General features: G+C 46.5%; 3 protein-coding genes and 4 long non-coding RNA genes across 10 annotated transcripts in view; 4 read left to right on the top strand and 3 right to left on the bottom strand.

Moving 5' to 3' along the window:
• The window catches only part of LOC134029680 (uncharacterized), a 4,682-nt gene extending 4,043 nt beyond the window's left edge, over positions 1-639 (top strand). The window contains exon 3 of the long non-coding RNA XR_009931669.1: positions 506-639. This is a non-coding gene — a long non-coding RNA (uncharacterized LOC134029680). The remainder of the gene's footprint in view (positions 1-505) is intronic.
• The window catches only part of LOC134029673 (extracellular calcium-sensing receptor-like), a 9,092-nt gene extending 6,073 nt beyond the window's left edge, over positions 1-3,019 (bottom strand). The window contains exons 1-6 of the mRNA XM_062473941.1: positions 2,744-3,019; positions 2,295-2,586; positions 1,857-2,099; positions 1,489-1,584; positions 769-1,072; positions 491-645 (exon numbers count right to left, since the gene is read on the bottom strand). Of these exons, the coding sequence (XP_062329925.1) occupies positions 491-645; positions 769-1,072; positions 1,489-1,584; positions 1,857-2,099; positions 2,295-2,586; positions 2,744-2,991 (1,338 nt within the window). The 5' untranslated portion in view covers positions 2,992-3,019. The remainder of the gene's footprint in view (positions 1-490; positions 646-768; positions 1,073-1,488; positions 1,585-1,856; positions 2,100-2,294; positions 2,587-2,743) is intronic.
• On the top strand, positions 1,819-4,902 carry LOC134029679 (uncharacterized). The gene is made up of 3 exons (XR_009931668.1): positions 1,819-2,051; positions 2,276-3,046; positions 4,483-4,902. It is a non-coding gene; the product is annotated as an uncharacterized LOC134029679 (long non-coding RNA).
• Positions 4,224-10,043, bottom strand: LOC134029671 (extracellular calcium-sensing receptor-like). Its single transcript, XM_062473938.1, has 11 exons — positions 9,768-10,043; positions 9,290-9,581; positions 8,849-9,091; positions 8,475-8,570; positions 7,883-8,186; positions 7,597-7,751; positions 7,197-7,427; positions 6,675-6,798; positions 6,245-6,438; positions 5,848-6,126; positions 4,224-4,873 (listed from the first exon to the last, which is right to left on the bottom strand). Exons 1-11 carry the CDS (start codon positions 10,013-10,015, stop codon positions 4,445-4,447), a joined length of 2,595 nt encoding a protein of 864 aa, XP_062329922.1. The 5' UTR covers positions 10,016-10,043; the 3' UTR covers positions 4,224-4,444.
• On the top strand, positions 5,828-14,221 carry LOC134029677 (uncharacterized). Of its 3 annotated transcripts, none has more exons than XR_009931663.1 (7): positions 5,828-6,470; positions 7,242-7,415; positions 7,908-8,280; positions 8,454-9,043; positions 9,271-10,070; positions 10,824-10,916; positions 13,663-14,221. It is a non-coding gene; the product is annotated as an uncharacterized LOC134029677 (long non-coding RNA). The 3 variants fall into 3 exon arrangements; XR_009931664.1 differs by having other exon boundaries at positions 7,873-8,280; XR_009931665.1 differs by lacking the exon at positions 10,824-10,916.
• On the bottom strand, positions 13,172-20,703 carry LOC134029672 (extracellular calcium-sensing receptor-like). The gene is made up of 11 exons (XM_062473940.1): positions 20,338-20,703; positions 19,713-20,013; positions 19,371-19,457; positions 18,882-18,989; positions 18,522-18,688; positions 17,983-18,224; positions 17,452-17,663; positions 16,836-17,066; positions 16,066-16,189; positions 14,388-14,860; positions 13,172-14,047 (listed from the first exon to the last, which is right to left on the bottom strand). Exons 1-11 carry the CDS (start codon positions 20,610-20,612, stop codon positions 13,610-13,612), a joined length of 2,658 nt encoding a protein of 885 aa, XP_062329924.1. The 5' UTR covers positions 20,613-20,703; the 3' UTR covers positions 13,172-13,609.
• LOC134029678 (uncharacterized) lies at positions 14,270-18,749 on the top strand. Of its 2 annotated transcripts, XR_009931667.1 has the most exons (5): positions 14,270-14,592; positions 14,689-14,768; positions 16,098-16,220; positions 16,858-17,054; positions 17,436-18,749. It is a non-coding gene; the product is annotated as an uncharacterized LOC134029678 (long non-coding RNA). The 2 variants fall into 2 exon arrangements; XR_009931666.1 differs by lacking the exon at positions 17,436-18,749 and having other exon boundaries at positions 14,270-14,919; positions 16,858-17,175.

The following is a 20,703-nucleotide window of genomic DNA, read 5'->3' as shown; positions in this document are numbered from 1 at the left end:
ATGATGAATCATGGTAAGAATTATGTTGGCCAATGCTACACCCCTTCACCAAGTTTCCTACAAATCGGGCTGGAAATTGTACCCTCTCTAGTTATAATTTCAGATCCTCCTCTTTGTTCAAAGGAACAAGCTCTTTTAGATATGACACATGTAAGCCTGCCTGTCAAGATGTCAATGTCACAGTGACTTCAAGTAATTTGTACAAAACAAGCCCAATCAGTTATAAAATAACATTTATCAATTTGCTATCTGTCTATAGTTGTCATATTTATACATTAGCAAATGTTTTTGTTTTGGACAAGTACATTCAGGTGGTAAACAAGTGAAAAATATGTCTAACTTCCCCGAAGGACAAGTGTCCTTTGGGGAAGTACACTTGTCCTTAAAATAGGATCGAATAATTTGTATTTATAATCCCTTAAAGAATAATAATCCCTTTGATTACGTGTTTCTAAAGCCTTATTCAGTATGATGTTAAAGGTCAGCTCACGTCTTTGGGCTGCAGGTGCTGGAGGTTGGGACACAGGTCTCCAGGTGGGCAGGCCAGCATGCCATGCAGAGCGTGGGCGATGGCGTACACGGCCTTGTACACGTTATAGGTGCCCCTCAGCTGTGACACGTCCGCGTACATACTCTCCCCCTCCACTGGGTTTGAGAAATTGAAACAAGCAGAAACATGTAAATTGACTCACTTTACATGTCAAAGTGAGTCAATCAAGAACCTCATTGTTATGAACAAGACAGTTTTCCTATAACAGGTACACTGACCTATGACCTCTGACCCTGAACACAGCTGAGCAGTGCCCTGACCGGCCTCCAAAGAACACCCAAACAGCTCTTCCCACAATTCCCTGAGGAAGGGGTCGTGATGGGGCGAGGGCCCGTCTGGCCTCAGCTGGGTCAGGAAGTCTCCCAGCCCAGGGATAGGGGCCCTCCGGAGGGCAAACCCGATGGTGCCGGCCAGCGAGGGGAGGTTCTGGGGGACTGAGAGGCTGGTGAAGGTGATCCAGGCCTCGCTAGCGATCCACTGCTTATCTGTGATGTTCTGACGCACCACTTCTTTCAGGAGAGCCTGCAGGCAAAGAAACAAAGTGACAAATGTCTGAAATACCCATCTGACGTTTCCAGTAAATCAAAAACATGATATCCCCTGCATCAAGAAGGTAATTAGTAATGTGTACACTAATGTGTATACTATGTTAACCTGAGATTTTAAGAGATGTATTGAAAGAAAAATTCAATATATTGAAATTTCTATAAATAGTGAAAATATTCAATATTTACGAATATACATTTTATATACATTCTGTTAGAGCCTGTTTGCATCTGTCTCTCTTCCACAGATGTGGAACCTACTGTACACGTAACATGTGTTAAAGAGACCAGGTATTCTTCCGATGCATATATGGCAACAATACAGGATAATGATGCAAGTGGAATCGTATTAATTATGAGTATCTGAGACAGACCTGTATTGACGAGGCTCACCTGTGCATCCTGGGGGCTGGCAAACACCACCACAACCGTGGCAGAGGACCTCTGGATGGTGTCAACCACCCGACTGATCCTGCTCTGGGAATGGACCTTAGGGGAGGAGAAAATGATGATTACAAAGAGAGAGAGACTGAAGAGAAGTGAGACAGAGAGACTGATGAGAGAGAAAAAAGAGAGAAAAGCAGACACAGATACAAAATCAAAAACACAGAAACAGATACCGACACAAAAACAATGAGGCAGGTCTTCAGACAGTACTTTGGGGACCTCAGAGAGAGAGAGAGAGAGCGAGAGAGAGAGTAAAGAGAGAAAGAGGAAAGCCTATACAGATGGATGAACAGACACAGACTTGTATAGAATACCTTGGGGATGACCTCAGAGTAAGAGACACACACTCCAGAGCCCCTCAGCTCCTGCAGCAGCATTTGGACCCCATACTTCCCGTAGTCATCGTCCCCAGACAACAGGCCCACCCAGGTCCAGCCTAGCCGGGACAGAAGCCAGGCCATGGCCCGTGCCTGGAAGGCATCGCTGGGAACAGTCCTGAAGAAGGAGGGGTACTTCCTACGGTCACTCAAACAAGTACAGGACGCAAAGTAGCTCACCTGGGGGGAAAGGAGAGAGAGGGGCAGAAAGAGAGACAAACAAGAAAGAAACAAGGAATAAAGACAGGTTAAAATGTTTTTTGGAAACCCAGATGTAATCTTTTGTGAATCAGTTTCTTTGCACAGCATCCCAGCAAAGTTGGGAGGGGGAAAGAAGAAGTAGTATTCATCCATAGACGGAGCCTCCCTGCCTACCATGGGCAGGGTAAACACTCCCAGGGTCTGTGCCACCACGATGGAGGAGGAGGAGCTGGTGTCTCCGATGATGACTGGCACCTCGGGAGTTGTGCCACAGTCTGTGCCTGATATGGAGTCTTCCTGCCCGGTCACCATGCCCAGGGCTGCCCCCAAGGCGGTGCCCTCGACCAGGCAGGAGTCTGAGGCCAGGTACCCCAGCCTGAGCCCAGGGAGGAGGCTAGGGTTACGGTTCACCTCCTCCACAGCAAAGATCATGGTCTGGAGCCAGCGGTACGCCCGCTGGTAGAAACTGGAGCAGGGGAGCAAGATGTAGGGAGGGAAGGGAGAAGAAAAGAGTTCTGGGTTAAAGGACCTGGGTTTGCACAACTGCAAAGAAGGAGATTGAACCATTTCACAGACGACGCTCCAAAAACAATTGTATACATTTGCTTTTACAAACCACTTACATGGTACAGTTAGTGTTGCTGCGCTTGCTCCTAAACTCTAGCTCAGGTTCTGGAGCTTCCACATGGATGGGGAACAGTCCCCCGATCACGACGTCCCCTGCCCGATATACACTGCCGGACACAGGCTTAGCCAACAGCCGGCAGGCCCCCCCTCCTGCCAGCCCCAGGACCAGCCCAGGGAGGCAGGCCAGCAACCACAGCCGGCCAGAGAGCCACATCACCTGGGGAGAGGACCGACGGAGAACCATCACATGGAGCTGAGAAAAGAAGACCAACTTAAAGGATGGAAAGTGATCAGACACAGTAAGATAAAACAATCTATTCTCACTGTACATTTCTTTTCTGTTCATGAAATTATACTTCACCAGCTCCAGCCACCTGAAAAAACATTTTGAATTGGTAAACAGATTAATAAGAGAGAGTGAGAGAGAAAGAGAGGGGAACTCAGAGGAGACAGAAATGTTCCTGGGCATCCTCCTTCCAGAGAGAAGGGGAGAGGAAGGAAGAGGAGACAGCCAGGGTATCACTGATATAGGAAGAAATTAGCCCGCGGCTAAATAATCCATGGCCACCATGGGGCACAGTGAGAGGGAGGGCAGGGCATTCTGAGGGAAGGGGTGGGGTAACTGGGGAGAAGCCATGTGAGCGTGTTGTAATAACAGGGGTTAGTGGCCTTCTGAAACCACCTTGCGTTATTCTTCTTTTACGATTCCTATTGTTGAACGAGAGTAACAAATAATGTCCGTCTCCACCGACGTGGCTTCTGTCGAGGTTGGGTTTTATATCTTAATCAGTTTGCTGATTTGAGCCGCAGTAACAGCAGACAAAAAATAAGACTCAAGAATTTTCACAAAATATCAAAATCACAGGAAATGGTCTGCAGTAACGTCTCTCTGATGCATGAGTTTTACAGACAAAAGGAGGTTGTTGTGCAGTGTGCCTTGTGATATATGGTCCTGACAGCTTTCTTCCTGGTCACAGGGCATGGGGAACCCACAATGGCTGTAAAGCCAACATACCTGAAAGACTCCAATAAACAAGCATCAAAATAAATCGCGAAAAGTAATACGTAGATGATAATAATAACATTTTTACAGTATACTGTAGACAGACAAGGATAGCCAGAATAACTACAGTTGTTTCTAAACACTGTCTTTTATTATTATTTAATAGTCATGCATATACAACAGACTAACTTTTGGACGAATCAGGCTAGAATATTTAGACGTTTTTGACTAAATAAAGGACCTTGAGGTGACTTGTAAGATATGAGACAAAGTGTGTCTCATAATGGCTGTAAAGCCAACATACCTGAAAGACTCCAATAAACAAGCATCAAAATAAATCGCGAAAAGTAATACGTAGATGATAATAATAACATTTTTACAGTATACTGTAGACAGACAAGGATAGCCAGAATAACTACAGTTGTTTCTAAACACTGTCTTTTATTATTATTTAATAGTCATGCATATACAACAGACTAACTTTTGGACGAATCAGGCTAGAATATTTAGACGTTTTTGACAACTTAAAGGACCTTGAGGTGACTTGTAAGATATGAGACAAAGTGTGCTTTTTGAACAACATCTGGTAACATGAACTTATTTTAGCATTAGAAGATTTTTCTGTAAAATTCACAGACCTCAATGAAGTCACTAAAAGCAATAGCAAAGTATTATTGTACAGAAGGCCTTGATGTTATTTGGCCATCATCTGTTTCTTGGTGTTCCTCTCAGGCCTCAGCAGGATGATGTAACACTTTGGGGCGAAGATGCAGGCCAGAAGTCCGTAACTGGAGGCCAGGATGGCAAAGATCTCCACGGCAACCGTGTACTTCCCTGGAGAGCTGACGTAAGCTGGGATGAACACGACCCAGACGGCGCAGAAGATCAGCATGCTGAAGGTGATGAGCTTGGCCTCGTTGAAGTTGTCTGGGAGTTTCCTGGCCAGGAAGGCCAGGAGGAGGCAGAGGGAGGCCAGCAGGCCGATGTACCCAAGGACCAGGGAGAAGCCCACCACGGAGCCCACAGCACACTCCAACAAGATCTTGGGCCCCTGGTCTCCTCTGATGCCCCTCTCTGTAGGCCGAGGGGGGGCCAGGGACAGCCACAACACACAGATCAGCACCTGGGAACAGAAACCTTCAGTTTATAAGCCTGAAGCCACTGCTTGGTGTACCATTAGTCAGACCCTCCAGGAATTTGCGATCGCACCAATTCACACGAATTCAACGATTCCCCGCGAATTCAGCATGACGTTGCAATTTTAACCAATCACCGCAATTTTCCCGCAACTTTGACCAACCATCGTCTCCCACAACTCTCTCCCGTAGGGGTTAAATCCAATGTTGCGCCTGAACGCGTTCATTGAACTAAAGTTAATGAACTCGTTGCTAATTTTGGTGAACGTGAACTGAACGTACTGTATTACTGCCTGATGAACGATACTGTGAACGCGTTCATTCTGGTGTCTGTGAACTCTTTCACTCTTTTTAATTTTGTTCAATAAGGTACCAGATTTCTAGAGACTTCCAGGCGAAAAACACACCGTTAACAGTCCTGTATCCAGGGTTGCCCAACCAGTCAATTGTTGCATGTGCTTTCTTCTACTGTCTATGCCTGGCAAACGTGAGAGCGCCGAGTTGCGTAGAGGCCGAGAGCGGTATTGCAGACAGATAGAGATTTCAATCTTTTTTGTAAAAAAAAAGGGAGATTCCTCCCTTCAATGCATGCAAATGTAAATCCTGGTTGGATAAGGATAAAAAATGGGATATGATGAAAATTGACATGTTGGTAAGGTTATTTAGGGTATCATTTCTCAATGGTTTATTCTTTGATGAATGTTTGTTAATTACTTAATTTTCAACCAATAACTCAAGTAAAATTACAAAGAGGGAAATTCACAACTTTTTATCGCAACTTTCACTTGCTCCCGCAATTTCATTGCAACAAACACCTAAAAAACACTGCAACTTTCATCGCAACCTTTTGAAAAAAGCTCCTGCGAAATCAGGAATTTTAGCCCGCAGCTATCACAAAAAAGGCCCGCGAAATCCTGGGGGGACTGATTAGTTCATTACATTGTAAGCTTGTCAGGCCCACCTGTACCAGCGTGCAGAGAGAGATGCCCAGCCTCTGCTGGTTGGGACCCAGGTACCGCATCAGGTTCTCTCCAGGGAGGGTGGAGCGGAAGGCCACCAGAACCACCACGGTTCTGCTCAGCAGGCAGGAGAGGCACAGCACGAAGCTGATCCCAAACAGGGTGTGTCTCAGCATGCAGGACCAAGGCCTGGGCTGACCAATGAACGCCAGCGCACACAGGAAGCAGAGCTTGAGTGACAGCAGAAGCAGGAAGCTCAGCTCTGAGTTGTTGGCCCGGACCTAAAGAGATTAATAAATACAAAAACATTATACAGGAAACCTATCATATAAAATGTTGTATGAGTACAAATATGTAACAGCAGTGTAGCATGTTCTAAATCACACAGTGTACTCGTACCAATGGCGTGTGTCGGTGACAAATAAAAGTAATCAAGGTTGCGGCTGTTAGTGTTGCCCCGACGACAGAGATGACGGACAGGACGATTCCCATGCTGTCGCTGAGGGACAGGAAGTCCACCTGCTGGGGGATGCACTCAGTGTGGTCTGGGCTGGACCAGAACCTCTCAGGACACCGGCTGCACTCCACCGACCCTGAGAGGGAAGGGCCCGAGTCGGGAGAAGAGGTCAGTTCTGATCAGAATCAGAGTCACTTAGAATCAGAGTCAGTCAGTATCAGAATTGGAATCTAGAATTAGAATCCCAGCCAGAATTAGGGTCAGAATCGGAATCTAGAATAAGACCATCAGAGTTAGTATCAGGATCAATTCCAGGATCAGTATTGGTTAGTATCGGAATCTAGAATTAGAATCCCAGTCAATCCCAGGTACCTGTTTCTCTGCTGACCTCCCCCTCTGAGCAGGGCAGACAGTCGAAGCAGCAGATTGGTCGGCCCTTCTGTGCCGCCTTCCAGGTGCCAGGGGGGCAGGGAGTGCTGCACACAGACACGGGCACCTGGGGGAGTGTCCTGGCATCATTAGCAATGCTAGCATAGCATATCCGCACATCATTAGCAATTATAGCATAGCATATCCTAGCATCATTAGCAGTGCTAGCCTCCTATACAGTAAACTGGCGTAGTTAGGAAATAATGTAGCATCATTAGCAATGCTAGAATAGTATATCCTGTTATAATTAGCTCTGCTAGCTTCACAAATCCTGGGATCATTAAAAAAGAGATTATCAAATATCCTGGCATCAGTAGCAATGTTACCAAAGTCCTAAGTTTTTACACTTGCAAATATTTTAGTGGACAATATACTACTAAAATACAAGATACTACCAAAATGTTACAAAATATCACTGCACTTTCCCCTTTGCACAATTTATTTATTTATTTACTTGAGTCTTACCTTACGTCCGCTCCCAGCACCCCACATCACTCTCTCAATTTCCAGGTGAAACTGACCCCCTGATCCGTCAGATGACACAAAATGTCCGACAGTGGAAAACTCCACCCCACCCTGCGGGGTCACGTGCCAGTTGATGATGTCATAGGAAGCAGGTGGATCTCCATTCTGGTCGAAGTTGACGGGGTCACCCACATGTGTGGTGAAGTTCACACCTCTCAGGTACTGAACAATCTGTAAGAGAGCAACTCCCATTTTACAGTATTTGGTTGTTAATCATGAAAATAGATCAGAATAAAAAAAGGATCGAATAATTTGGATTGATAATCCCTGAAAGAATAATAATTCCTTTCATTACGTGTTTCTAAATCCTTAATCAGTATGATTTTAAAGGTCAGCTCACGTCTTTGGGCTGCAGATGCTGGAGGTTGGGACACAGGTCTCCAGGAGGGCAGGCCAGCATGCCATGCAGAGCGTGGGCGATGGCGTACACTGCCTTGTACACGTTATAGGTGGCCCTCAGCTGAGACACATCCGCGTACATACTCTCCCCCTCCACTGGGTTTAAAACGATCACAGAATTTCAGAACATGGTTAATGGTCAATACGACAATATGACAAAAAGTATGACAACACAATGCTTCATTTTGATCAACACAGTCGTTTTTTCCAATAACAGGTACACTGACCTATGACCTCTGACCCTGAACACAGCCGAGCAGTGCCCTGACCGGCCTCCAAAGAACACCCAAACAGCTCTTCCCACAATTCCCTGAGGAAGGGGTCGTGATGGGGCGAGGGCCCGTCTGGCTTCAGCTGGGTCAGGAAGTCTCCCAGCCCAGGGATAGGGGCCCTCCGGAGGGCAAACCCGATGGTGCCGGCCAGCGAGGGGAGGTTCTGGGGGACTGAGAGTCTGGTGAAGGTGACCCAGCCCTCAGTAGCAATCCACTGCTTATCTGTGATGTTCTGACGGACTACTTCTTTTAAAAGAAACTGTAGAATGAAAAACAGGATAAAGGAAGTTGCCTTTTTCTGGCAGAGAAATTGACAGATCTGTCTTTTACAGAATGCTGTGTGTGGACCTCAGGTAAGTGCTACATACACCTGGCATTCTCTGTGAAGACAAAAGCAGATATCAGGGCCACATAAAATATTGACATAGGGCATCTCTGCCTTGCAATATTCTTCAGATGCATATGTGGCAACAATACAAGATAATGATGCAAGTGGAAACGTATTAATTGTGAAGATCTGAGACAGACCTGTACTAACATGGCTCACCTGTGCGTCCTGGGAGCTGGCAAACACCACCACAACCGTGGCAGAGGATCTCTGGATGGTGTCAACCACCAGACTGATCCTGCTCTGGGAATGGACCTTAGGGGAGGAGAAAATTATGATTAGAGAGAGAGAAGAGAAGCGAAACTGAAGAGAAGTGAGAGAAAGAGGATGAGAGAGAAGAGAGAGAAAAAGAGAGAGAAGAATATACAAAATCAGAAACACACAGAAACAGATACCGACACAAAAACCATGAGGCAGGTCTTCAGACAGTACTTTGGGGACCTCAGAGAGAGAGAGAAAGAGAGAGAGAGAGAGAAAGATAGAGAGGAAAGCCTATACAGATGAATGAACATACACAGACTTGTCTAGAATACCTTGGGGATGACCTCAGAGTACGAGACACACACTCCAGAGCCCCTCAGCTCCTGCAGCAGCATTTGGACCCCATACTTCCCGTAGTCATCGTCCCCAGACAACAGGCCCACCCAGGTCCAGCCTAGCCGGGACAGAAGCCAGGCCATGGCCCGTGCCTGGAAGGCATCGCTGGGAACAGTCCTGAAGAAGGAGGGGTACTTCCTACTGTCACTCAAACACGCACAGGACGCAAAGTAGCTCACCTGGGGGGAAAGGAGAGAGAGGGGCAGAAAGAGAGACAAACAAGAAAGAAACAAGGAATAAAGACAGGTTAAAATGTTTTTTTGGAAACACAGATGTAATCTTTACAGAGAATCAGATTCTTTGCACAGCATCCCAGCAAATTTGGGAGGGGTAAATAAGAAGTAGTATTCATCCATAGATGGAGCCTCCCTGCCTACCATGGGCAGGGTAAACACTCCCAGGGTCTGTGCCACCACGATGGAGGCTGAGGAGCGGGCGTCTCCGATGATGACTGGCACCTCGGGGGTTGTGCCACAGTCTGTGCCTGATATGGAGTCTTCCTGCCCGGTCACCATGCCCAGGGCTGCCCCCAAGGTGGTGCCCTCGGCCAGGCAGGAGTCTGAGGCCAGGTACCCCAGCCTGAGCCCAGGGAGGAGGCTAGGGTTACGGTTCACCTCCTCCACAGCAAAGATCATGGTCTGGAGCCAGCGGTATGCACGCTGGTTGAAACTGGAGCAGGGGAGCAAGATGGAGGGAGGGGAGGGAGAAGAAGAGAGAGTTCTGGGTTAAAGTATATGGAAAAGAGGGAAAACATTTTAACAAGAAAGAAAAACTAGTGCAAAGAGCAGAAATTGGGACAATTTCATACATTACTTTGATAAACAATTATATACATTTAATTTACAAACCACTTACATGGTACAGTTAGTGTTGCTGCGTTGGCTCCTAAACTCCAGCTCAGGTTCTGGAGCTTCCACATGGATTGGGAACAGTCCCCCGATCACCACGTCCCCTGCCCGATATACACTGCCAGACACAGGCTTAGCTAACAGCCGGCAGGCCCCCCCTCCTGCCAGCCCCAGGACCAGCCCAGGGAGGCAGGCCAGCAACCACAGCCAGCCAGAGAGCCACATCACCTGGGGAGAGGACCGACGGGGAACCATCACATGGAGCTGAGAAAAGAAGACCAACTTAAAGGATGGACAGTGATCAGACACAGTAAGATAAAACTAGATACAAATCTATTCTCACGGTACAGGTATTTTCTGTTCATGGAATTATACTCCAACAGCTTCACCGAACTATAAAGATGAAAATGTTGTATTATAGTTAGTAAATCGATAAAGAGAGAGAGTGAGAGAGAGAAAGAGAGAGAGATAGAGAAAGAGAGTGAGAGAGAGAAAGACAGAGGAGACACAGAAGTGTTTCTGGGCATCCTCCTTCCAGAGAGAAAGGGAGAGAGAAGTAGAAGAGATGGCAGGTATACCCCTGATATAGGACGAAATTAGCCTGCGGCTAAATGGCACACAGTGAGATACAGACCAGACAGGGAGGGCAGGGCATTCTGAGGGAAGGGGTGGGGTGATTGGCAGGGAGAAGCCATGTGAGCGTGTTGTAAAAATGTCGGCCAATGGCCTTCCGAGACCGTGGTGTTACTGTTACTCCTACGATTCAATTGTGAGAGAAAGAAGTCTGTTTCTACCAACAATGTGGCTTCTTTTCAGGTTCTGAAGTTTATGTATCTTCATCAGTCAGCTGAGTGGAGAGACACTGTATGAGAGATACAGTTTTTATTTTGTGAAATAAAAGATCAAAGACCTAGAAATGGTCTGCAACAACATCTATGTCATAAAGGTCAGAGAGCTCCTTGTTTGTTACAAAGAACACAGAGGAAACGCAGAGATATGAAACAGCCAGCAGATGAATTCAAAAGGCAGTCCTTGTATGTGATGTCATTCTTTGTAATTCCAGCTTTCTTCCCGGTCTCAGCAACCAGTCGAGTTACCTGTCTGGCTCCCTCCTAGCAAGGCACATGCTAGTTTCTAGGGGAAACAGGCTTTCCAGGTAAAAAGTTTGGAAAGGTTGAATAAATTATTTCTAAAGAAAGAAAAAAACAAACTTGCCACGTGTTGTGTGTTGAAAAACACTTTTCTAAAAGGTTGAAAAAATATTTAAAGGGGTCATTGACTGCAAAACCGAGTTTACCTTGTCATAGTTGAATAACGACAGTTCGGTGAGTAAAATGGACATACAGTGAACCTGAAAGTCCATTGACACCTCTTTCCTATGCAAATCACACAATTTGAAACTGCTGCTGTAAAACGGTCGGTTAAAAAAAATCCACCCTATTTGGCTCTGGTCTGTACCTTTGTCACGCCCCAATCTCAGGGTTCGCGTAGATCTCAGACACTACTAGTTTAGCTGCGCGCTTCTCTGTGGGCTAATGCGTTATTTCATGTTCCTTCCTGTGTTTCATTCAAATAAATAACCTGTGTTGTCATGTAAATCTACAATTCACAATGCAAGTAAATGAAAAGAAAATATAGAAAAAATATTTGAAACTTTTTTGTGTCATGTTGTGTGAAAAAGACTTTTCGACAAAAACGTTTCTAAAGGTTGGGAAAAAAATCTAAAAAGTTTTCCCCAAAAAAGTTTGGAAAGGTAGAATTAAAAAAAATATATATAAATATAAGCTTTGTCTCGTGTGTGTAAAAAAAACTTTGTGTCGTGTTGTGTGTGGAAAAAAACGTTTCTAAAGGTTGAAAAATATATTTTATCAATATTTTTTCAAAAAAACGTTTCCCCCCCAAAATTTGGAAAGGTTTCAATAATTTTTCTTTTTTTTATAGAAACTCTGTGCCATGTTGTGTGTGGAAAAATACGTTTTTAAAGGTTGAAAAATATATTTTATCAATATATAAAAATAAAAAAAAGTTTCCCCCCAAAATTTGGAAAGGTTTCAATTATTTTTCTTTTTTTTTTTATAGAAACTCTGTGTCATGTTGTGTGTGGAAAAATACGTGTCTAAAGGTTGAAGAAAATAACCGAAAAAAAAGTTTTCCCCAAAAAGTTTGGAAAGGTAGAATTCTTTAATATATATATATATAAACTTTGTGTCATGTGTGTAAAAAAACGTGTGAGGAAAAAAACGTTTCTAAAGGTTTAAAATATTTTCCAAAACAAAGTAAACAAATAAATAATAATAACATCAATGATGAGTACTCTACTACTCTACTGTACTCTATTGTACTATTCTCTGCTTAATGTATTAATATGATGTGAGGTCCAGTTACCAGCGTGACACTAAAAGTTAGTAGTAATGGCTACTTTTTACTTAGATAAACTATGTCAGAGCCCACACTTTAACTTGAGTGAAAAAGTGTAGTCAGTACTTCCAACTTTTACCAGTTTTTTTAAACATGAGTATCTGTACTTCTACTTGAGCGAAGGATGTGTGTAGCCTACTTTTTTCTCTGGCAGTCAGCATAATCCATAGAAACATGACTGCATGTGGTTGCCCTTTATGAGAGAAATAGATGAAAATGAGAGGAGAAACAGGAAGGAATGTATCGAGTTGCTGAAGCACTGTGCTACGAGTAAATTAGGTTGTTTATCTTCACAATTCTGTTTTGACGAATATCGAATGTCTCAAAGCCATAACGCTGTCACAGCTTTCACCTCAGGATACTCTTCGCTCATTTCCTCTCCCTTCATCCACACGCTCCCTCTCTTCTCTAATTCCCCCGTGTCTCTCTCCCTGTCATCTCTTCACCTCAGTGGGAACCAAAACAGATCAATCAGGGTCAGCTAATCAATGTTCGCGTCGCAGCTGGGCCGAGCTGGAAACCTGGCAGAGCTCCTTGTTTGTAATGCTAGGGACCACCTGCAACGCTGTTTATGTGTGAATCACCCCAGGGCCGAAGAGGGAAATTTGAGCTGAAATTGTTTTTTACCATTTTACATCATATCCCCTATATCATATTGTACACTTAACAGTACGCATATATGCCCCAAAAATACAACAAATGTATTTGAATTCTTATATCGAAATCCAATCCTTTTTCTTCCTGTAAAACAACATTTGAGCATAGGTAAGCTTGTATCAACCAATTTCAAACAATAATATCATGACATCCACCCATCAATCAATATTCAACTTTTTGTGGCACAGAGCTAATTCTTTAGTTAGCTAGCTAGCAACGGTATGGTACGTAGTTGTGTCTTTGGGTGTCCCATTCACCAAAGGTGAATTTTGTTGCAAAGGATTGGTCACAGCTGACCAATTGTGCAGGTGGAAAATCTGACACACAACAGCACCCTCATGTGGTTAGGAGTAAGAGTTGCACCTAAAGGATGAACTTTTAATGTGTACATTTAGCTAACACATTCAAATCCAAAGCAACATGCAGGTTGAAGTCTTTGCCTGTAACCTCTTGATTTGCAAGAGGTTAACTGCAGTTAAACACTACCACCACATCATAGTTATGCCCTATCCTCTCTCTTTAACGTTGTTAATCACACGACATACACAATATTCAATACTATGCTTTTACAATCTAAATGATTGCATTATAGATTTTTTGCACGTTATGCATTAACTAAACAACACTACATAGATTCATACATCCTAAGCGGCTAAAGATTTCTGGTTCCAGAACACCAAAGTTCTGGTCATGAATATTTTCCCAGCATGAGAAAAAAGCAAGCCTTTGAGTGTTGTTTTATATATTTCTCAGTTTGAGGGTTAGGTAAATAGACTAGAACCTCTTGTCAGCTGTGGCCATGATGTGTCTCTTGGTGTTCCTCTCAGGTCTCAGCAGGATGATGTAACACTTTGGGGCGAAGATGCAGGCCAGAAGTCCGTAACTGGAGGCCAGGATGGCAAAGATCTCCACTGCAACCGTGTACTTCCCTGGAGAACTGACATAAGCTGGGATGAACGCGACCCACACGGCGCAGAAGATCAGCATGCTGAAGGTGATGAGCTTGGCCTCGTTGAAGTTGTCTGGGAGTTTCCTGGCCAGGAAGGCCAGGAGGAGGCAGAGGGAGGCCAGCAGGCCGATGTACCCAAGGACCAGGGAGAAGCCCAGGGCTGAGCCCTCATCACAGAGCAGGATGATCTGGGCGTTCTCATGGCTCATCAGTCTGTGAGGGGTGGGAGGGGCCACAGCCAGCCACACAACACAGATCACCACCTGGACCGCAAAGGAGGACAGGCCAAGCTGAAACACACATAGGTCTGAAACACACATTTGTCTGAAACACACTCAGATGAAACATATGCTCCACACATAAGGACAGTGAATTCTTCTGGCAGATGGTTTTATCCAAAGCGTACACAGGGGGATTTAAACCTACAACCTAATGATCTGCAGTCAAACAGTCTACATCCTTACATGACTCAACACTCATCCTTACATGACTCAATCAACACTAATCTGGGTGTGAATAGTTGAATTAACAAAGCCACACTTGTTAAGAGGTGGAAAACTCCAATCACTTGTTTCTGAAAGATACTCCTTGAAGTTTTCCTACCTGTACCAGTGTGCACATGAGGATGATGGCTCGTTGCTGTGGAGGCCCAAACCATTTCATGATATCACTTCCTGGAAGTGTGGCCCTGAAGGCCATCAGCACCACTATAGTCTTCCCCAGGACACAAGAGATGCAGAGGACAAAGGTGATCCCAAACGCTGTGTGGCGCAGCATACAGGACCACTCAGAGGGCCGGCCGATGAAGGTGAGAGAACACAGGAAACACAGAGTCAGGGAGAAGAGGAGCAGGAAGCTGAGCTCTGAGTTGTTGGCCCTGACGATCGGCGTCTGTCTGTGGCAGGCGAATATGAGGAGGACCAAGGTGGTGCAGAAGGACCCTGTCAGAGCCAGTGCCAGCAGCGTGACGCCCATGGTGTCCGTGTAGGACAGGAAGTCCAACTGCCTGGGGATGCAGGCAGTATGGTCAGGGTTGGACCAGAACTCTGGCAGGCAGCGCACGCACTCTATAGCATCTGGGGGATCAGGAACCAGCGGTCAGACAGGAAGGACAGGAGGGATCACGGTTGCTACGGTCCGTCTGTGGGTCATCGTGGTGTTTAGTATTTCACAACGCCGCTTGGCAAGTTGTCTGAAATCCAAGCTTCCTTCCCCCCCTTTCTCTGAGATACAAGAGCCAGGTTCGAGGGGGGCATTGTGGGTTATCTACACAGCTGCTACCAATTATCTAGAGGAGGGAAGAAAGTTGGACGAGAAGAACTGCTATTCCCATGTCACCTGTCTCTTTACTCAGTAGTAATACACACTTATGTATTGGGAAATACTCAATCTTTTTCTGGCATACTAAATGGTAGTATGGGTATTAGAACATACTAAACCTTTTCCCCGGCATCCTCTGCTGTGCAGACCACACAGTCTCACCTGTCTCATTGCTAATCTCCCCTGCTGTTCAGAGCACACAGTCTCACCTGTCTCATTGCTAATCTCCCCTGCTGTTCAGAGCACACAGTCTCACCTGTCTCATTGCTAATCTCCCCTGCTGTTCAGACCACACAGTCTCACCTGTCTCATTGCTAATCTCCCCTGCTGTGCAGACCACACAGTCTCACCTGTCTCATTGCTAATCTCCCCTGCTGTGCAGACCACACAGTCTCACCTGTCTCATTGCTAATCTCCCCTGCTGTGCAGACCACACAGTCTCACCTGTCTCATTGCTAATCTCCCCTGCTGTGCAGAGCACACAGTCTCACCTGTCTCATTGCTAATCTCCCCTGCTGTTCAGAGCACACAGTCTCACCTGTCTCATTGCTAATCTCCCCTGCTGTGCAGACCACACAGTCTCACCTGTCTCATTGCTAATCTCCCCTGCTGTTCAGAGCACACAGTCTCACCTGTCTCATTGCTAATCTCCCCTGATGTTCAGACCACACAGTCTCACCTGTCTCATTGCTAATCTCCCCTGCTGTGCAGACCACACAGTCTCACCTGTCTCATTGCTAATCTCCCCTGCTGTGCAGACCACACAGTCTCACCTGTCTCATTGCTAATCTCCCCTGCTGTTCAGAGCACACAGTCTCACCTGTCTCATTGCTAATCTCCCCTGCTGTTCAGAGCACACAGTCTCACCTGTCTCATTGCTAATCTCCCCTGCTGTTCAGAGCACACAGTCTCACCTGTCTCATTGCTAATCTCCCCTGCTGTTCAGAGCACACAGTCTCACCTGTCTCATTGCTAATCTCCCCTGCTGTGCAGACCACACAGTCAAAGCAGCATACAGGCAGGTTGGGCTTGATGGCCTTCCTGGTTCCTGGGAAGCAGCTGGAGCTACACACAGAGAGGGGAGCCTGACAGGCAGGGAGAACACCAACTACAGAGGTCAGAGGTCACCAATAGAGGTCAGAGAAAGAGGTCAAAGGTCACTGGCTGGGGTAAAACAACACAACGAGACTCAATTTTACAATTTGATTAGAAAACCTCATAGAACTCAAAGAATTTGATTTAAAGTATTTGAAGTACTGTGTAATCATAAATCCAATCTGGTTATATTACTCTTTTCAACGTGACAGAGTGAAACGTATCCCATAATGAATATAATTTAAAATGTGACCAACATAACATGCTACAAACATGTTGAGCCATTAGAGAGGGTCTTACTGTGGTCTGGTTGCTGCTCCAGACCATTAGAGAGGGTCTTACTGTGGTCTGGTTGCTGCTCCAGACCATTAGAGAGGGTCTGACTGTGGTCTGGTTGCTGCTACAGACCATTGGAGAGCGTCTTACTGTGGTCTGGTTGCTGCTCCAGACCATTAGAGAGCGTCTGACTGTGGTCTGGTTGCTGCTACAGACCATTGGAGAGCGTCTTACTGTGGTCTGGTTGCTGCTCCAGACCATTAGAGAGGGTCTTACTGTGGTCTGGTTGCAGCTCCAGACCATTAGAGAGGGTCTTACTGTGGTCTGGTTGTTGCTCCAGACCATTATAGAGCGTCTTACTGTGGTCTGGTTGCTGCTCCAGACGATGTCCGTCTCCTGGATCTGCAGCTTCCTCCTGCCCACGCTGACGGTCTGGTCGAACCTTCCCACCGTCACATACTCCACCTGGCCGTCGGCCCGCGCCTGCCAGCTCACCAGGTCGTACATGGCTACGGGGTCCCCGTTCTCGTCAAACTTGGTCTCCTCGTTGAACGCGTTGGTGTAGTCCACCTGCTTCAGGTAATGCAGCAGCTAGGAACAATTCAAAAGGACGGAATGGGTTCAGCGCAGTGGTTAGAGCAGAGTGTGAATTATACAATGACAATCGGGGGGGTCAACTTCTCCAGGGTGTGTATCGACCCCCCTCAACCTGTTGTTTTTACCTCTTTTGGGGGGGTCCAAGTCTTAATTAGGGGGGTCAGATCCCCCCAAACTCCCCCCTGTAATACGCACCCTGGGTTAAGACTATTTGCCTGCAGATCAAGATGTTAAAGGTCCAAATCCCACCCTGTGCAGAATGTCGTTTTGGATAGATGACATTCGGTCTGCTAAATGACTACGTAATCCTTTCAAGAGATGGAGTTTTGTGAAATCAAATCCTGCTTTTGAATTCTTTGCCAGTGCCAGTCCTTCCTACCTGCCAGGGCTGAAAGCTGTCTGTGTCTGGACAGGCCTGCAGAGGAAACGGCCCGCGGCCAGCCTCACATCCCCTCAGGTCGTGCAGAGCGTGGGCGATGGCGTACACAGCTTTGTACACGTTATAGGAGATCCTCAGCTGTGACACGTCAGAGTAGATGTTCCTCACGGTGCCCAGGCTCTCCTTGCCTGAACACGGAGGGACGATGGACCCTGTCGAGGAACGGCCAGATCGACCCAGCGATTATACCTGCTTACTAGATGGGGTTGATGACTTACTTGATGATTATAACTAGGTAGACCCCAGGGGCGTGAATCTTTTGGTACCGCACAATTCGAATCGATTCTTGGGTTCACGATTCGATTAAAAATTGATTCACGATAAATAAATAAAAACTATAAAAAAAATAATAATAATACCCCCCCAAAAAAATCGACATTTGTGTATCGCTAGAAGACTGAATCGCGATTCGAATGTGAATCGATTTTTTCCCCCACCCCTAGTAGACCCCCACGTGGCCTCCACTTTTACCCTGGCTCAGGCTGCAGCCAAACACAGCCTCCCAGAAGGGCCTGAGGAAGGGGTCCAGCTTGGCCTCGGCGCTGGAGGGATGCAGGCGGAGCAGGAAGTCCTGGAGGCCTGGGATGTGCGCCCGGCGAATGGCGAAGCCCAAGGAGCCCAGCAGGATGGACCGGTAACGGGGTGGCATGGAGAGGACCGAGGCCGTGCTCCAGGCCTCGCTGGCCAGCCACTGGACCCCCGTCAGCCCCTGTCTGGAGACAGACTTTACTCAAACAACACGCGGATCCAGTAAAAATCGTCACCTAATTTCTTTGACACTGTGGTCGAATCGAGAACTCAATGAGCTACTGTTCAGTGATGAAATGCACTGTGATATTGTGGTTGAGATGTCGTGGTTAAAATACAGAAGCCATCCTTAGCTCTGAACTCTAAAATACTGTTTGAAATGTGCACTTCTAATCCTTGATAATCTACTGTGCGGGTGTGCACGTGTGCTAAACAAATAAAATATCCTAAATATATATTAAACAACAGGGTGCTGGGCTGACCTGAGCACCTCATCGAACAGAGCTCCAGCATCCTGCTCCAGGGCGAACACCAGGACCACCCCAGCCTTGGAGGCTCGGATGTCAGCCACGATGGTAGCCATGGCAGCCTCTTCATGGTTCTTGGGGATGATCTCATGCAGAGCCACACAAGCCCCCAGCTTCTGTACCTGGTCACATGGATGGAGTATGGAGGTTTAATATGATTGGCTGTTAAAAAGATTGTTTTCATCCAAATATTCATTTGTCACTCATTCATATCAGTAGTTAATTGTGCAATATGTTTTTTTTATGTACACATTTTGGAATATGGCGGAAGAGTTAGTTAAACATGTTTAATACAGCATCAGAGAGGATCACAACCTTCTCAGCGAAGATCTGGGCTCCTCCTCTCCCATACGCATCATCACCAGCGACCACGCCCACCCAGGTCCAGCCGAAGTGTTGGACAAGCTGCGCCAACGCATCTACCTGGAGGGATAAAGGGGGAGGGAGAGAGAGATGGAAAGAGGGGGAGGACAGAGAGAGAGAGAGAGAGAGAGAGAGAGAGAGAGAGAGAGAGAGAGAGAGAGAGAGAGGGGGGGGGGGTGGAGAGAGCAGAGACAGTCACAGAACTCAGACAAGGACACAGACAGACAATGAGACTATAACCAGTCACTATGACTTATTAGACAATAAAGATTATTTAAAATGGTTTGAATTTAAAAAAAAGTTATTGCCCATGAGGGGAACTAACCTTTGACTATACAAATACTTATGTACAAATACATTTTACATAATGTGTGTTAAATCATATGTAAAATTGTGAAGTACACATATCCATAAAGACAAAACAGTAAGTGTGTCTCTGACCTGGAAGAAGTCGCTAGGCATGGTCCTGAGGAAGGCAGGAAACTGACTTTTGTCACTCAGACACGCACAGCTGGAGAAATAACTCACCTGGGAGACAAACATTAGCAGGTAGCAAGATAATGTGTGCATTTAAATTCTTCATATCCCCAGGCCAGTTAAGATAGACAACTAGAGATTACGTGCTGCATCTTGCTCCCTTTCTCGCTCATTTTGTTTTCTCTCATTCCCTCTCCACGCTCTCTCCCTCCCTTCTCTCTCTTTCTCACCCTCTCTATTTCCTCTCTTCCCCTTCTCCCTTTCTGTTTCTCTTTCCAGGCTAATAAACCAGAACAGGCAGCTCACCTGTGGCACGTGAAACACTCCCAGGAAACGAGCCACAACCAGAGACTGGGTCGACCCTCCGTCTCCAATCACCACAGGAACCGAAACTGAGCAGGTGCCCCCCAGCCCTCCCCCGACCTCCCCCACCCCTCCGTCCCCCTCCATCAGTTCCATGGCGGCCCTGAGGGCGTGGTAGGGCATACTGCACGAGTCGTAGATCTTGTAACCCAGGGTTACGCCTGGAAGCAGGCTAGCATTCCTGTTGATCTCCTCGATTGCAAAGATCATCGTCTGCATCCAGCGGAACGTCCGGAAGTTAAACCTGAGGAGGAGAGGGAAAAGGAGGAGGGCGAGGAGGGAAAGAAGGAGGAAGAAGGGGATGAAACCCCTCCAATGTGAAACCCAAGAGAAGCATAAATACATTATTAACTAAACCATAAGAGCAACCAACAACTGGCTAGATCCCCTGGTGTAGATCACACAGGATATTCAAATCAACCCTGAATGGATATCTACATTGTGTTTTCCTAGTTCCCTGAGTAGGTATCTAGTGTCTACCCTAGTTTCCTGAGTATATATCTACAGTGTCTCCCTTAGTTGTTGGCGTCCCTGAAGGAGGCCTAGTCCGGGAGGATGGAGATCTGACCCCGTGCAGCGCATGGCAGCAGGCAGGGTGGCGAAGGAGAGGTCCGTCTCCAGAACAGCGTCATGGAGGGAGAAGAGGCCACCCAGGGTGATGTTTCCTGGCCTTTGGAGCACCGGCAGGGACATGGAGCCATGGATCAAACTGCATTGCTGAGCCTGGGTCTGGTGGTCCTGGGCTTGGGTCTGGTGGTTCTGGACCTGGACCTGGTGGTCCTGGGTCTGGGAGATAAGGACTCCCCAACACAGCAGAACCGCAAAACAGAGGAAATTAAGCATTGATCCTAAAGACTTCCCAACGATGTCTGCCAAGTCAAACCACAGCACGGAAGCTCACCCATAACCCCTAGCTCAGAAGTAGTTGCTCCTT

The sequence above is a fragment of the Osmerus eperlanus genome, chromosome 11 (genome assembly GCF_963692335.1).
Source record: "Osmerus eperlanus chromosome 11, fOsmEpe2.1, whole genome shotgun sequence".
Classification (NCBI taxonomy): domain Eukaryota; kingdom Metazoa; phylum Chordata; class Actinopteri; order Osmeriformes; family Osmeridae; genus Osmerus; species Osmerus eperlanus.
Note: the sequence above shows the minus strand (reverse complement) of the source record. Positions and strands in the feature narration are given on the sequence as shown.

Coding starts and splice junctions, on each gene's coding strand:
- LOC134029671 (XM_062473938.1), bottom strand. CDS start 10,015: ATGGTTCCCCGTCGGTCCTCTCCCCAGGTGATGTGGCTCTCTGGCTGG. Junction 9,582..9,767: donor AGCAACACTAACTGTACCAT/GTAAGTGGTTTG, acceptor CCCCTGCTCCAG/TTTCAACCAGCGTGCATACC. Junction 9,092..9,289: donor GAGTGTTTACCCTGCCCATG/GTAGGCAGGGAG, acceptor CTTTCCCCCCAG/GTGAGCTACTTTGCGTCCTG.
- LOC134029672 (XM_062473940.1), bottom strand. CDS start 20,612: ATGCTTAATTTCCTCTGTTTTGCGGTTCTGCTGTGTTGGGGAGTCCTT. Junction 18,990..19,370: donor TGCCTAGCGACTTCTTCCAG/GTCAGAGACACA, acceptor TTATCCCTCCAG/GTAGATGCGTTGGCGCAGCT. Junction 17,067..17,451: donor ACAGCTTTCAGCCCTGGCAG/GTAGGAAGGACT, acceptor AATTGTTCCTAG/CTGCTGCATTACCTGAAGCA.